The sequence below is a fragment of the Mus caroli genome, chromosome 3 (assembly GCF_900094665.2).
Source record: "Mus caroli chromosome 3, CAROLI_EIJ_v1.1, whole genome shotgun sequence".
Lineage (NCBI taxonomy): Eukaryota > Metazoa > Chordata > Mammalia > Rodentia > Muridae > Mus > Mus caroli.
In genome coordinates this window covers 125072669-125084609 of record NC_034572.1, presented here as the reverse complement: position 1 = coordinate 125084609, position 11941 = coordinate 125072669, and the positions used below count along the sequence as shown (strand labels likewise).

Below are 11941 nucleotides of genomic sequence, written 5' to 3'. Positions count from 1 at the left end.
GCCAGCTGTTCACTGCCTTCTCCATGTGCCCTGAGAAGTGTGACCTGCCAGCTGTTCACTGCCTTCTCCATGTGCCCTGAGAAGTGTGACCTGCCTGCTGTTCACTGCCTTCTCCATGTGCCCTGAGAAGTGTGACCTGCCAGCTGTTCACTGCCTTCTCCATGTGCCCTGAGGCTTCCTTGAGATTCAACTTTACTAGGAAGCAATCAAAGAGAATTCATGTCACAACAGATGTAGTTTTGCCCATCTGTATCTCCCTCTGATAGTAATTTTAAGTGTTACACCATGCTACAAAAGAAGAAACATAAACTAATTTAAACATGGCTATCTTGTCTACACACTATAAACTAAATAGGAGTAGCGGAGACCAAACATGCAGGTCCATAAAGCGACAGTACTGCTTGGCTGGCCGCCGCATCCCAGTGTTTGCTGCAGTGTGCACCACACATGGCTCTGAGCGTTCTCCAGGCAACGAGATTCACCACCCACAGCAGAGGTCTTTCTCCCCAAACAAGGCTGATGCCAAGAGGGCATAATTATAGTAACATGGCGTTAGGATTTCTTCTCTGTGGTCACCCTACTTTATGATAAGAAACAGTCTTCATGAGGAAACTTCTGTCCTAAACTCATACAACCAGATAACTTTGGTAGACATCGTGTAATGATTAGCTTTAAGTGTAATGAGAAGACTCCTAAAAATAAGGACAGAGATACATTAAAATCACCATGAAATCCCCAGATGCGTAAGCCAACACAGCCATAAGCAAATCTCGTAATTTCTGTGAAGTACTACCAAGATACTGTGTGGGTGAAATGAGACAGCACACAAAAAGAGCTGAGTGCAAAGATCTCTTATGAAGACGCCACAGAAACTGGGGGGGGGGGTGTAGGGGGGGAGGAGCTCTCTGATTAAGAGCACTGGCTGTTTTTCCAAAGGACCTGGGTTTGAATCCCAGCACCCAATGTTAATGACAGCTAACAACTGTCTATAACTCTAGTTCCGGGGCATTCTAGCATCCAAGAGCATTGCATGGATATGGTACAGGCATATATGCAAGCAAAACACCCATACATATACAATAAAAAATAAGCAAATCTTTAATTTAAAACAAAATACAGGAAAGAAGGCGTTATAAGATAAGCTAAGAGAGAAAAGGGGGCACTGCCCCCTGGAGGTCAGGAAAAAAAAAACAGAGCACTTTAAAGACAAAGCACTACATGTGTGCTCTTTATAACACACAGCAGATGTCAGAGACTGCTCTGTGCTTCTCTGTGAGGCATCAGGTGAAAGTGTCCAATCAGCACCCTGTCTGGCAAGTATAATACACATAAAAAGGATGATCAATACAGCCTCTAATTAGGATGGCATCATTAGGAAGAAGGCATGAACGAAGACTGCAGAGACTACGGTAGAAAGAGAAAGGAGGAGGAGGAGGGGGAGGCGCATGCTGTGGTAGAATACATAATGGTAGCTCATACAAAGCTCGCCTCTCAGAGCCAAACCAGGAGGAAGTCTCGACACAAACCACTACCACCATAATAATAATAATAACAATAATTGATTACAAGTAAGTAAGAAAAAAATTGATCAATAAAGAAAAAGAAAATATTTAGACTAAACTTCCGAGAGATGATTCTATGGATGACCTATGATGAAATAAAAGGCACAGAGTAAAAGCCATGGTCACAAGATCACAGTGGCACTGACCCTGTCCTGTGAGCACTGAGGGCATTAGTGGAAAACTTCACATGGCCTATTTGGTATTTGGCTGAACGGTGTGTGGGACTCTGTGTCATTCCCAGGCTTGGGACCACAGTATCTTCACAGAACAGACATTTAAGGACAGCATAAGTCATCCTCCTCCTTGCTTTAAAAGGGGGCTGGGGGTCAGCAGCAGCTGAGGCATGAGGCTGATTTATGCAGGCAAAGCATGAACTCCGAAGAATGCTATTCTAAGTGAGGAAGAAGTCAAAGAAAAGAGGACAGGAGGAGCACCAGCAGTAGGCAATCCACACTGAGCTTAGCATTCCCCATAAGTGGGTGGCCACCCTCCGTGTCTGTGGCCCCCACAGGAGTGTCTGTCTGTGCGGTTCCCCAGGATTCTGTAAAACATTCAACACCTGCTGGTTAGACATAAAAGATAAAAATTATAAAGTTAGACTACGCCCAACTTTTTAACTTTCATCTGACAACACTGAGGTAAAGCAACGTAAGCTCAACGTAGACAAATATAAGTAGGTCCCATACTGAGCATGAGGAGTAGCTGGCCCTGGAGAAGCTGGTAATTACTAACTAAACTCAGCCCTTCTCCACCAACCGCATGACAGATACATGAAGTCACATCCATAGCATAAGCAGGTTCAGCCTTTAGCACTCCCACATGTGGCCAAGTTCACCTGTGAGAGCCATGCCACCAAATGATGAGACAGACAGAAACAACAGTAATAAAAGTCACAGAGTCACAATGGCTTACTGAAGGTACTTTTAGGTTGGGCCACACTCGTAGCTACCCAGGACCACAGACTGAACAGACCTGGTCTTTTAAAATTAAGGGCAGGGAGCGGCTAGCTTGGTGGTGTAGCTCCTTTGGGCAGAGTGACTGACTATCATGCACAAAACGCTGGGTTCAGTCCCAGGAGCACATAAGCCAGGCACGGCAGTGGTGCACACCTGAAAGCCTAGCACTCAAGAGACAGAAGAAAAAAGTCCAGGGTCATCCTTAGTTCTGTAACAGTAAAATGCCAGCATGAACATCAGGTGAATCTTGCCTCCAGAAACAAACAAAGAGTAACAAAAAGAACTACTATCTCAGCCAGTGGGATGGCTCAGCAGATTAAGGCGCCTGCTGCCAAGCCTGACAGACCGAGTTCAATCCCCAGAACCCACACAGGGAGAACAAATACAGAAAACTGACTTCTGACTTCCACAAGTGCTCCACGGCACATACCTACCCATACACACACACACACACACACACACAAAAAAAAAAAAAAAAAAAAAAAAAACAATAAATGAATAAATAAATGTAATTAAGATGAATAAATAAATGAATAAATGAATAAATAAATGTAATTAATTATCTCAGTCCTTGCTATGATAAAGTTATGAGATAACCAAAGGGTGAAAACCACCCAAAGTCAAGGGCTGACACCACCAAGCTAGATCCAGAAATGACCTACCAAGAGTTCCATCATCAATAAGGACATTAAGTGGTGACTCAAACTGCAACCTAACTGATTCACAGGATGGAGTGGAACTCGGGCAGCGTACCCGAATACATAGAGGACTTCAACAGAGATATATATGCTAGGAAAAAGGGCAAATGATGACAAGATTGGTTTTGTTTTCTGTATGTGGTTTGTTTTAAATGTTCCAGGTTGGGGGTTGTTTATTTGTTTTGTGTTTGTTTTCTTTGCTTGCTTGCTTGTTTGTTTCTGTAATGTGTATGAGTGGTCGGTTGGTTGGTTGGTTGGTTTTTGTATGTGTATGAATGCTTTGCCCAGCACACATGTCTATGTACAACATACGGTACCCTTAGAGGCCAGAAGAGGGCATCAGATTCCCTGGCACTGGAGTGTCAGCTGTGGGCCTCTGTATGAGTGCTGGAAATCAATAAACAGGTCAACATAGTAGGTACAATATGGAGAAACTTAAAAACAGATGAACTCAAAGCTAAAATATGAGCTGGGGAAAGAAAGCAGGGGATCTGTGGAGCAGGGTCTCGCTGTTTGGCATACGGCTCTGGCTAGCTGGAGTCCCTGTTGGGGAAGAGGTGCTGTTGCCAAAGACACAGAGAGTCTGGCTAGAGTGGTGGTTACACCCACTGACAACACCGCAGCTACACACTCAAAAGCTATGGCACGTCAATTAAAGACACATTCAAAACAAATGACCACCAATTTTCAAAGGTCAATGAAGTGTGAGGCAGGGTGGCACATCTGCCTGTAATCTCAGCACTGGGAAAGCAGAGGCAAGTCGGAGGCCAGCCTGGTCTACACAGTGAGTTCTAGGCCAGCCAGGGCTACACAGCAAAAGCCTGTCTCAGATAAATAAACTGACTGACCGTGGAGGGACATCTGTACAAGACTGCTAGAAAGAATTCCACCCGGCAAAACTGCCTTTCGAAGACGAGGCAGAGGAAGACTCTCCAAAAGGAATCTTTCAAACACTCCTCTCAGCCTCCAGACACGCCATGAACCTGAATCGTGGCCTCTAACACATTCCTCAGGAGTCTCGTGCTCCTGTTTCTTCTTTGACCTGCGATGCAAAGCCCCAAGGACGGAATCCTGGCTGACTAACCTCTCTGCCTTGCTAGTGTCTGGGTCGGTCAGTAACGACAGGAATTGGGTTTTGATTACTATATGCTTGGTAGAAAGTGAGGAATGGCTGCCGGGACCACTGTGGAGAGACGAGGGGAGCTGAGGGCTGAGGACAGAAGTTAGTTAACAGGAAACTTAGGACCAGAAGATGACTGATCCCCAGCCTGGTCTACAGAGCGAGCTCCAGGACAGCCAGGGCTACACAGAGAATCCCTGCCTCAGGGAAAACAATATTAGAAGGAAAGTCTTATGCTAACTACCTCGACTATAATACAGAAAACTTCAAAGGTGAAACATATATATTTGGGCAGAGGACTGAGTGAGAGACTATAGACGAGAGGTCAGAATTTTGTACATAAAAAGGAATCCCAAACTCCACTGTCCGGTTAGGACAGAAGAGGGGATGATGACACATCCCCTCCCCGCTTGCTTCCGACATGGGAGAAGTGGCCAACAACCGTAAGGACAGATGACAAGCAGATGAAAGAAACACCAACCCGCCAAGTTCCATCACCCACACAATGGCTGCGTCCTCTCCAGCTAAAGTGAACTATGGGACAGTGGACTCAAAGAAGAGGTAGCCGGTAGATTAGTGGAAAGAAAAACTACTTCTAAACGTGAATAAAATCCACGGGAACCATATATCTGTTATCCAGCCCCAGTGCCTCTGATGGCTCCATGTATGCCCGGGAGCCAGGGAGAGACACTTAAAACCAGCAGCCCTCTCTCTGCAGGTCCTTGCTCGACCGTCTAGCAGGAAGTGCATCACCATGTTGAGGGAGGTGTATACTTGTCAAATACCTCAGGAAATGTAACAACTCGGTGTGCCTCAACACAAGCAGTCTAACGTCACGTCATGCAGCAGACTAAGTGCAGGAAAGTTAATGATGATAAAAGATCCTGTGACTCACAGCTTTTCTGACATTTATAATAACTGGGATATTTCATGTATTGTGTATGTCCCAAAATGCTAACATAACAGCATACAGGAAGTTACTGACTTTTATAAAGATTTGAAACACACACTTCTCGGTCAGGTCGTTTTTTTAGAGGCCACGTTAACAGGCGGTTTTCTCCTCCTCATCCTCCTTCTCTTACCCGTTCCTGAAGAAGCTCCACAACCTGCTGGACGCAGTCGTTGACGTCACAGGAATCTGTTTTCAGCACCAGCTCCGGGGCCTCGGGTTTCTCATACTCAGAATCGATCCCAGTGAAGCCTGTAAAGGAGGCAGACGACAGACGGGGGCAGAAATGTAAAGAGTGTATATTTCCTCTGTGCCAACCTGCACTGAAGTTCAGGCTTACTAAGCGCTGCCCTGCCGTGGCATTATGGTACCGATGCCTTTCTTGGGAGAGTTCTAATTAAACATTATTTCTTCTCTACACATACAGTCAATTCTCATTACTCACTATAGCAATGTCCAATAAAGTCATCACAAATACTAATGAAGTGAACACTGGCACACGTCTCCTTGGTGATGCAGGTCAGGTTCCCACCAGCCTCGGGTGTCCTGTGCATTTCTGTCTGAAGGCAGCTTATTGACCGTATTGGAACACTTACCCTGACCTCCCAATGAGTAACAGGGCCTAACAACCTGAGTTCACTCTCAGGACCCGCACTGTGGAAGGAAAGAGCCAACTCCTACAGTTGTCCTCTGGCCTACACTCACATGCCTGATGAGAAATAACTGTACTACAGAATAGAAATGCTACACAGCATTCTCAACACTGAGAGTCATTTTAAACATCACTCAGAAACTACAGGAAAATGTAAAATGACCTGTCTGCTTTCTTGCCCCACCCCCGCCCCCAACATCAGTTTCTCCAAGTTGGCAACCTGTTTGTTCCTTCTGAGTCAGGAAGGTGCCAGCTTAGTGTGTGGGAGTGACAACTGCCAGTGATCTCTCTATCAGCTGGGCCCTGAGGCAGCAAGGTCCAGCATCAGTTTTGCCTGCAAGACTAGACACCATCAGGGCAGGCAGCATTTCCCTCAGCCACTTATTCCCAGGCCCAAATACAGTAGAGAAATGGATAGCACACATTCTCCTCCTCAATTTCTGTTTATCTTTCCTGAGCCAAAAACTGAATACCCAAATCTAGAATGCAGAACTTCCACAATGGTCCCAGGCTACTGGACCTTGTTGGGAAGGCCAGCAGGTTACCTGCATGAATCGCCCCTACAGAATAATTACTGTATAATCGACCTTCAGTGCTTTATTAAGGCCAGTATGGCGTGTTTCTATGAATGCTGACAGAATCAACACAGTAACAAACACAACAGCAAAGATGTGCTCTACATTTCCCCTTCAATGCCTAACATATCATACACACTGACACTGTGAACAGCCCACAAAAGCTAAGCATAGAGTCAGAAATAGGTAAATTCAAATTTAAAAATCTTAGAGGCTGAATAAAGAGCCTTACCAACTACTACGACATAAAAACAGGACATTCTCCTCACATAAAGATCCTTACACTTCAGGCATCTTCCCAACGGGTATGGGACATCTCACACTTTCATGATGTGACAGAGACAGCAGAGGTAGCGATGGCTGATAACCTAATACTAGATTCCTAAATATATAAAGTGGGTTTTCAGCACAACCTCTCAAAGTCCCAGCTCTCTCAACCAGCTCAGGTCATTTCTCACTCCCAATTTCTTAGGCAAGAGTTATCAGTTCTGGGGACAGGAGAGACAGATCAGTGATTAAGACCATAGGATGTTCTTGTAGAAAATCAGAGTTCAGTTCCCAGCACCTATGCCAGCTCCAGAGGATCAAATGCCTCCAGCCTCCACAGGCACCTGCACGGACACGCACAGACATGCACACACACACACACACACACACACAGAAATACAAATTTAATTTAAAAGAAAGGCACATCAGATGAACACGCAAAAGCATGAACTATCTGGACAAAGGAACCCTGAAGAAAACGATGCTTGCCTTTTATCTCCCCTGCCCGCGCCTTCTTGTAGAGGCCTTTGACATCCCTCTGCTCACAAACATGCAGAGGAGCGTCGACAAAAACTTCAAAGAAGGGCAAGCTTGCACCCTCATGAATCTGCCTTGCGTTGTTGCGATCCTTCGGGGAAAAAAGGAGACATTCACGGAAACAGTAAGTGATCAATAAAACGTGATCAACAAAACGTCGGATGTCCTGACATCAAGGATGGTGTAAGGGACTCTGTAGTACCTTAGTTTGTTTACATGTGTATATGTATCTGCATATGTGTATGTTTGTGTGTGTCTGTGTGTGTGTGTCTGTGTGTGCATCTGTGTGTGTCTGTGTGTGTGTCTGTGTGTCTGTGTGTGTGTGTCTGCATGTGCGTGTGTGTGTGTCTGTGTGTGTGTGTCTGCATGTGCGTGTGTGTGTGCGAAGGTCTGCGTGTGTGTGTGTGTGTGTGTGTGTGTGTGTTAAGACTGAAACAATTCAGCTAATGGCTTCATCTCAAGAACTTTGCTACACCCCAGGGTGTTTTAATAGCAAGTTTTACCCAAACTGGATTTACTCAGAAAAATCACAGCACATAATTGTTTTTAAAGTTATTTGTATTATAAGGAAATTAAAAAAAAAAAGTTGAACCTAGCCTCAAAACACAGGCCAGTGTTTAAATTTCTTTTTGCCTGATACCACGCTTTCAATAATATAAGCAGCACCTAATGGCATAAAGGCTCCATACCTGTGTGTAAGGCGATATAAAGCTTGTGATACACACTAAGCCAGCATCTGCAAACAGCTTCGCCACCTCAGCTATGCGGCGAACGTTCTCTTCTCTGTCCTCAGGACTGAAGCCGAGGTTCTTATTGAGTCCTTGGCGGATGTTGTCACCATCCAAAGTGTAGCACGGAATGCCGTGGCATACCAGGTACTCCTCCAGAGCCATGCTCACGGTCGTCTTCCCTGCTCCGGACAATCCTGGAGGGAACAGTCCAAGCAAATTCCACGTGCAGTGAGAACCAAGAGTAAGGACAAGAGATTACATTTGTTACTCTCAGCACCAGTGTCTCAGAAACATCTTACCATCATCCCTTTAAGATTGACCTTTTACCTACTCAAAATATCTACACGCATCTAGGGTTTCCTTATGATTTAGGGGATGGGGTCTGGATATATTGTTCTTAAGCATCTATCTTTGATAACTTAACCCAGAAATCATTAATAAGCCCCAAAACTTATTAACCAATTTCTGTGCCATATCTAGTAGGTGTATTCACTTGGCCACATGCCACATTTTTACAGTCAAATGCCAAGTTACATATAACAACAAGGAAAGGAAAAGGAAGGCGAAAAGTGACTGCAGTTCCTCCATGTTCCAGGATCTTATAAACCATGATAAACCACTGGGGCGTCAATTCATAAAATAACTATTCTGACCAGAAATTCTAATTTCCATTCCCTGGACTCTCATGACTAGGAAAAAGCAAACATTTATATACAAACACTTCCCCACCCTGGAGCCTGTAATTACATATCAGAGTCAAGAGAACAGTAAGACAAGAGATGAATGTGGACGGCTAGCATGCTAATGACTTAGAACAAAATCATGGCAATGAGGGCTAAAGAAAAGAGACTGGCACACTGGGCGGATGTCTAGAGGGGCAGCCACTTTAGTGCATTAGCAGACCCTGTTTCCCCAAAGACAGCTACAACAGGATAGCCTACCCTACAAGCTCCTCTACAGTGTGCCCTGCCACTGTCCCCTCAACACAAACTATCTCAGGGCACCCTCTTAAGTCTGGGCTGGCTGAGGGACTCACTGTAGCCAAATATATATACATTGTGAACTATATATATTACAGCCTTCCAAGGCTAAGCTAGACGTGGATCTGTGACTTGTCTGTGTTGGATGAACTTGCAGATGCCAGCTAGAGAACACAGTGAGACCAGTCTGCTGCAGAGATCACCAGCTTGTTCCAGTCAATCAGCTGAGCTCCCACCTAACAAGGACGCCTAACAAGGTCACTGCAGCCAAAGGACCTTGACTATAACCAAGGGAGACTGGGGGGGGGGGGGAACAGCCCTGGAGTCCCTTGAATTCAGCCTTCGCAGTGCTGAGTCACCAGAGGCCACTCGCCATCCCACTCCCCGAGGCTTTGGGTGACTGTGATCCAACAGCAGGGAAGAGGTGAAGACAGGAGGGCGGAGGGCTCAGCTACTTTTCCAGCTGCTTTTGTTTGGCTGTTGTTGTTGTTGTTGTTTCCTTGGTTGGTTGTTTTGTTTTGTTTTGTTTTGTTTTATTTTATTGAGTCACGGTTTTGCCACAGATCCCAGGATGGCTTGAAACTCACTTTATAGTCCACATCAGCACTGAATGCTGAGCGAGCCTCCTGCCTCAGCCTCCTGGGTGTGAGGACTAAACGTGGAGATTATGCTCAGGATTTTTATCAGTTTTAAATATTGTTTGAGAACCACGTGCTGGCAGGAAAAAAAATCTGAAATTCTAAGTTTTGTGTTCAAAACAGATAACCATAATTATAACAGAAGAGCCTGCTTACACAGTCTAGGAGTACATACAGACTTAAAGAATAAACACTGCTGAAAAACGAGAGGCTGAAAGAAAAAGGCAGGAAAAAAAAAATCAACATATGTAAAGCACTTACGCTTCTACAAAGCTAAAGAAGGCAAAATGGCTGTACCATCCTCCCCACCAGGTACTCACGGCCACCAGGACCTCAGACTGCGACTGTAACTGCACACAGTCCCTGCGCCCCAAACTCAGTATTTGTCCTTGTAAGGAGAGACTGAAACAGTATGTCTATAAACCATGGAAGGGCAGTGATTTCTAGATGACCCAGATGCCAGGAAAGGAGTGGACAGATGCCACCGACCGCCCAGAACTGTGACTGGCTTGCAGATCAAGAGTGGCTGTTGCTTGAAGCCACTGGTTTCAGATAACCCGTTACAATGGCTCTAGGAACTAGACTCCAGCCAATGTAAAAACACTTCCCAAGAAACATTATCTAAGTGCAATCGGGTCAACTAAATGTCTCCAGAAAAGGGACCTGAACTAGCATCAGGACATTTTCTAGGGAAGCAACTAAACACAAGAAAGAAATCTCTTTTAAATTTCAATTTGGTTTATGGTGGCTATGTGGGACCTGTGCCATGTGGAGAGCAGGACGTGACATCCTGGTATGGGGATGAGCATCCTCCCTCCAGCCGCTGCTGATCTGCCCTTACGCAGTGGTTTATGGTATTGGGGAGGAGGGCCCCCTACACCGGACACAATGTTTGAGGAAAACCCCAGAAGTAGTTGTAAGTGGAATGTGGATTTCAGTTTCCTAGAAAACCCAAGCAATGGACCTGAGCACCTCATGGGAATACTGAGAGCCACTACTCCCAGGGAAGGGCGCAACTTGTGTCTGGTCCCCATACCTCACGGTTCCTGCCATTACCTGTCCCTGTGTTGATTCCTATGTGCCCACTGGCACCTAGGTACCCATGGCCCTGTTCCATTTCGAGTCACCCACTGAGGTCATCTTCTAGTCTTGTCATTGCTGTCGTGTGATACAGTCTTGCTACATGTTTCAGGCTGACCCTGAACTCACTCCTGGGGTTCCAGGCCCGCACCACCACACCCACTCATTGCTCTCTTGACCATACCTGTCAGCCAAACTGTGCAACCACGGAAGCCACCTCTGGTCCCTACCACCTGCCCTCTCTTATTCCTGCTGACATGGTGGGCTTGATAGGTGACGTTGGTTGCTCTCTGCATCCCCTAGAAAAAAGGGAAAGGAAAACAATAGCTCTAGATCACACAAGTCCTTTAAAAAGTCGACATCTAATAACAGATAAACATAAAATCAGCACCCCTTATAGGATGCCAAATGCAAGGAAAAGCTAAAATCACTTTCAATTTCTTCAACGCACTTCTATAATGTTTAGCATCTAACATTTACAGCCAACTTAATCCTCACAGCAACCCAGTGACATGGGTACTCTAGCTACTGCAGTTTTATGGAAGGCATTAAACTTGAGAAAACTTAATAAATAATTTGCCCAAGATCTCATAACCAGGAGTAGAATCTGGAATATTCCAGCACTCATTGTTTTCACACACTTATTTAGTCAATCATTCATTTAACCAGCAATTACTAAGGTCTGTCCAGGATGGCAAGTAAATAAAGTTTCCACCCTGAATGGCCTTATATTTAGCTGGGAAGTCAACCAAACCTCATTAAAAAGAAAGCAGAGTAGAAGAGAAAGGGAGAGTGTAGGAGGAGTGCTTCCTTCAGCAGAATGGTAAAGGCAGCGGCTCCTAAAGGCAGGGCTGCAAGGCACATTCACCTGCACCTAACTAAGACACACCCTTCCCTCATATCCCCTTCAACTCCTGACAACCACCACACACACACACACACCTTCATGGCATCTTCATACCATGTGTAAATGACGCTCGGCTCCTACCCTCCCCACACACCGCTCCTTCACTAGTGCCCTCTCTTCCCCCAGTTAACATCACCTCTCCTTTACTTCTGCCTGGAATTCTCGCTATTCCCTACCTCCCTGAAGATCTCTCTTTTATGATCTACTTTCTAGTTCTGTAAGCTATGAATAAAAGTGTATATATATATATATATATATATATATATATATATATACACACACACACACA

The 11941-nt window shown here is 45.2% G+C and overlaps 1 protein-coding gene across 1 annotated transcript in view; it reads right to left on the bottom strand.

Annotated features, from left to right (window-relative positions):
- Positions 1–11941, bottom strand: part of Papss1 (3'-phosphoadenosine 5'-phosphosulfate synthase 1) — a 78200-nt gene that overhangs the window by 54460 nt on the left and 11799 nt on the right. The window contains exons 2-5 of the mRNA XM_021157472.2: positions 10930–11044; positions 8006–8241; positions 7269–7407; positions 5419–5537 (exon numbers count right to left, since the gene is read on the bottom strand). Coding sequence (XP_021013131.1) covers positions 5419–5537; positions 7269–7407; positions 8006–8241; positions 10930–11044 — 609 coding nt within the window. The remainder of the gene's footprint in view (positions 1–5418; positions 5538–7268; positions 7408–8005; positions 8242–10929; positions 11045–11941) is intronic.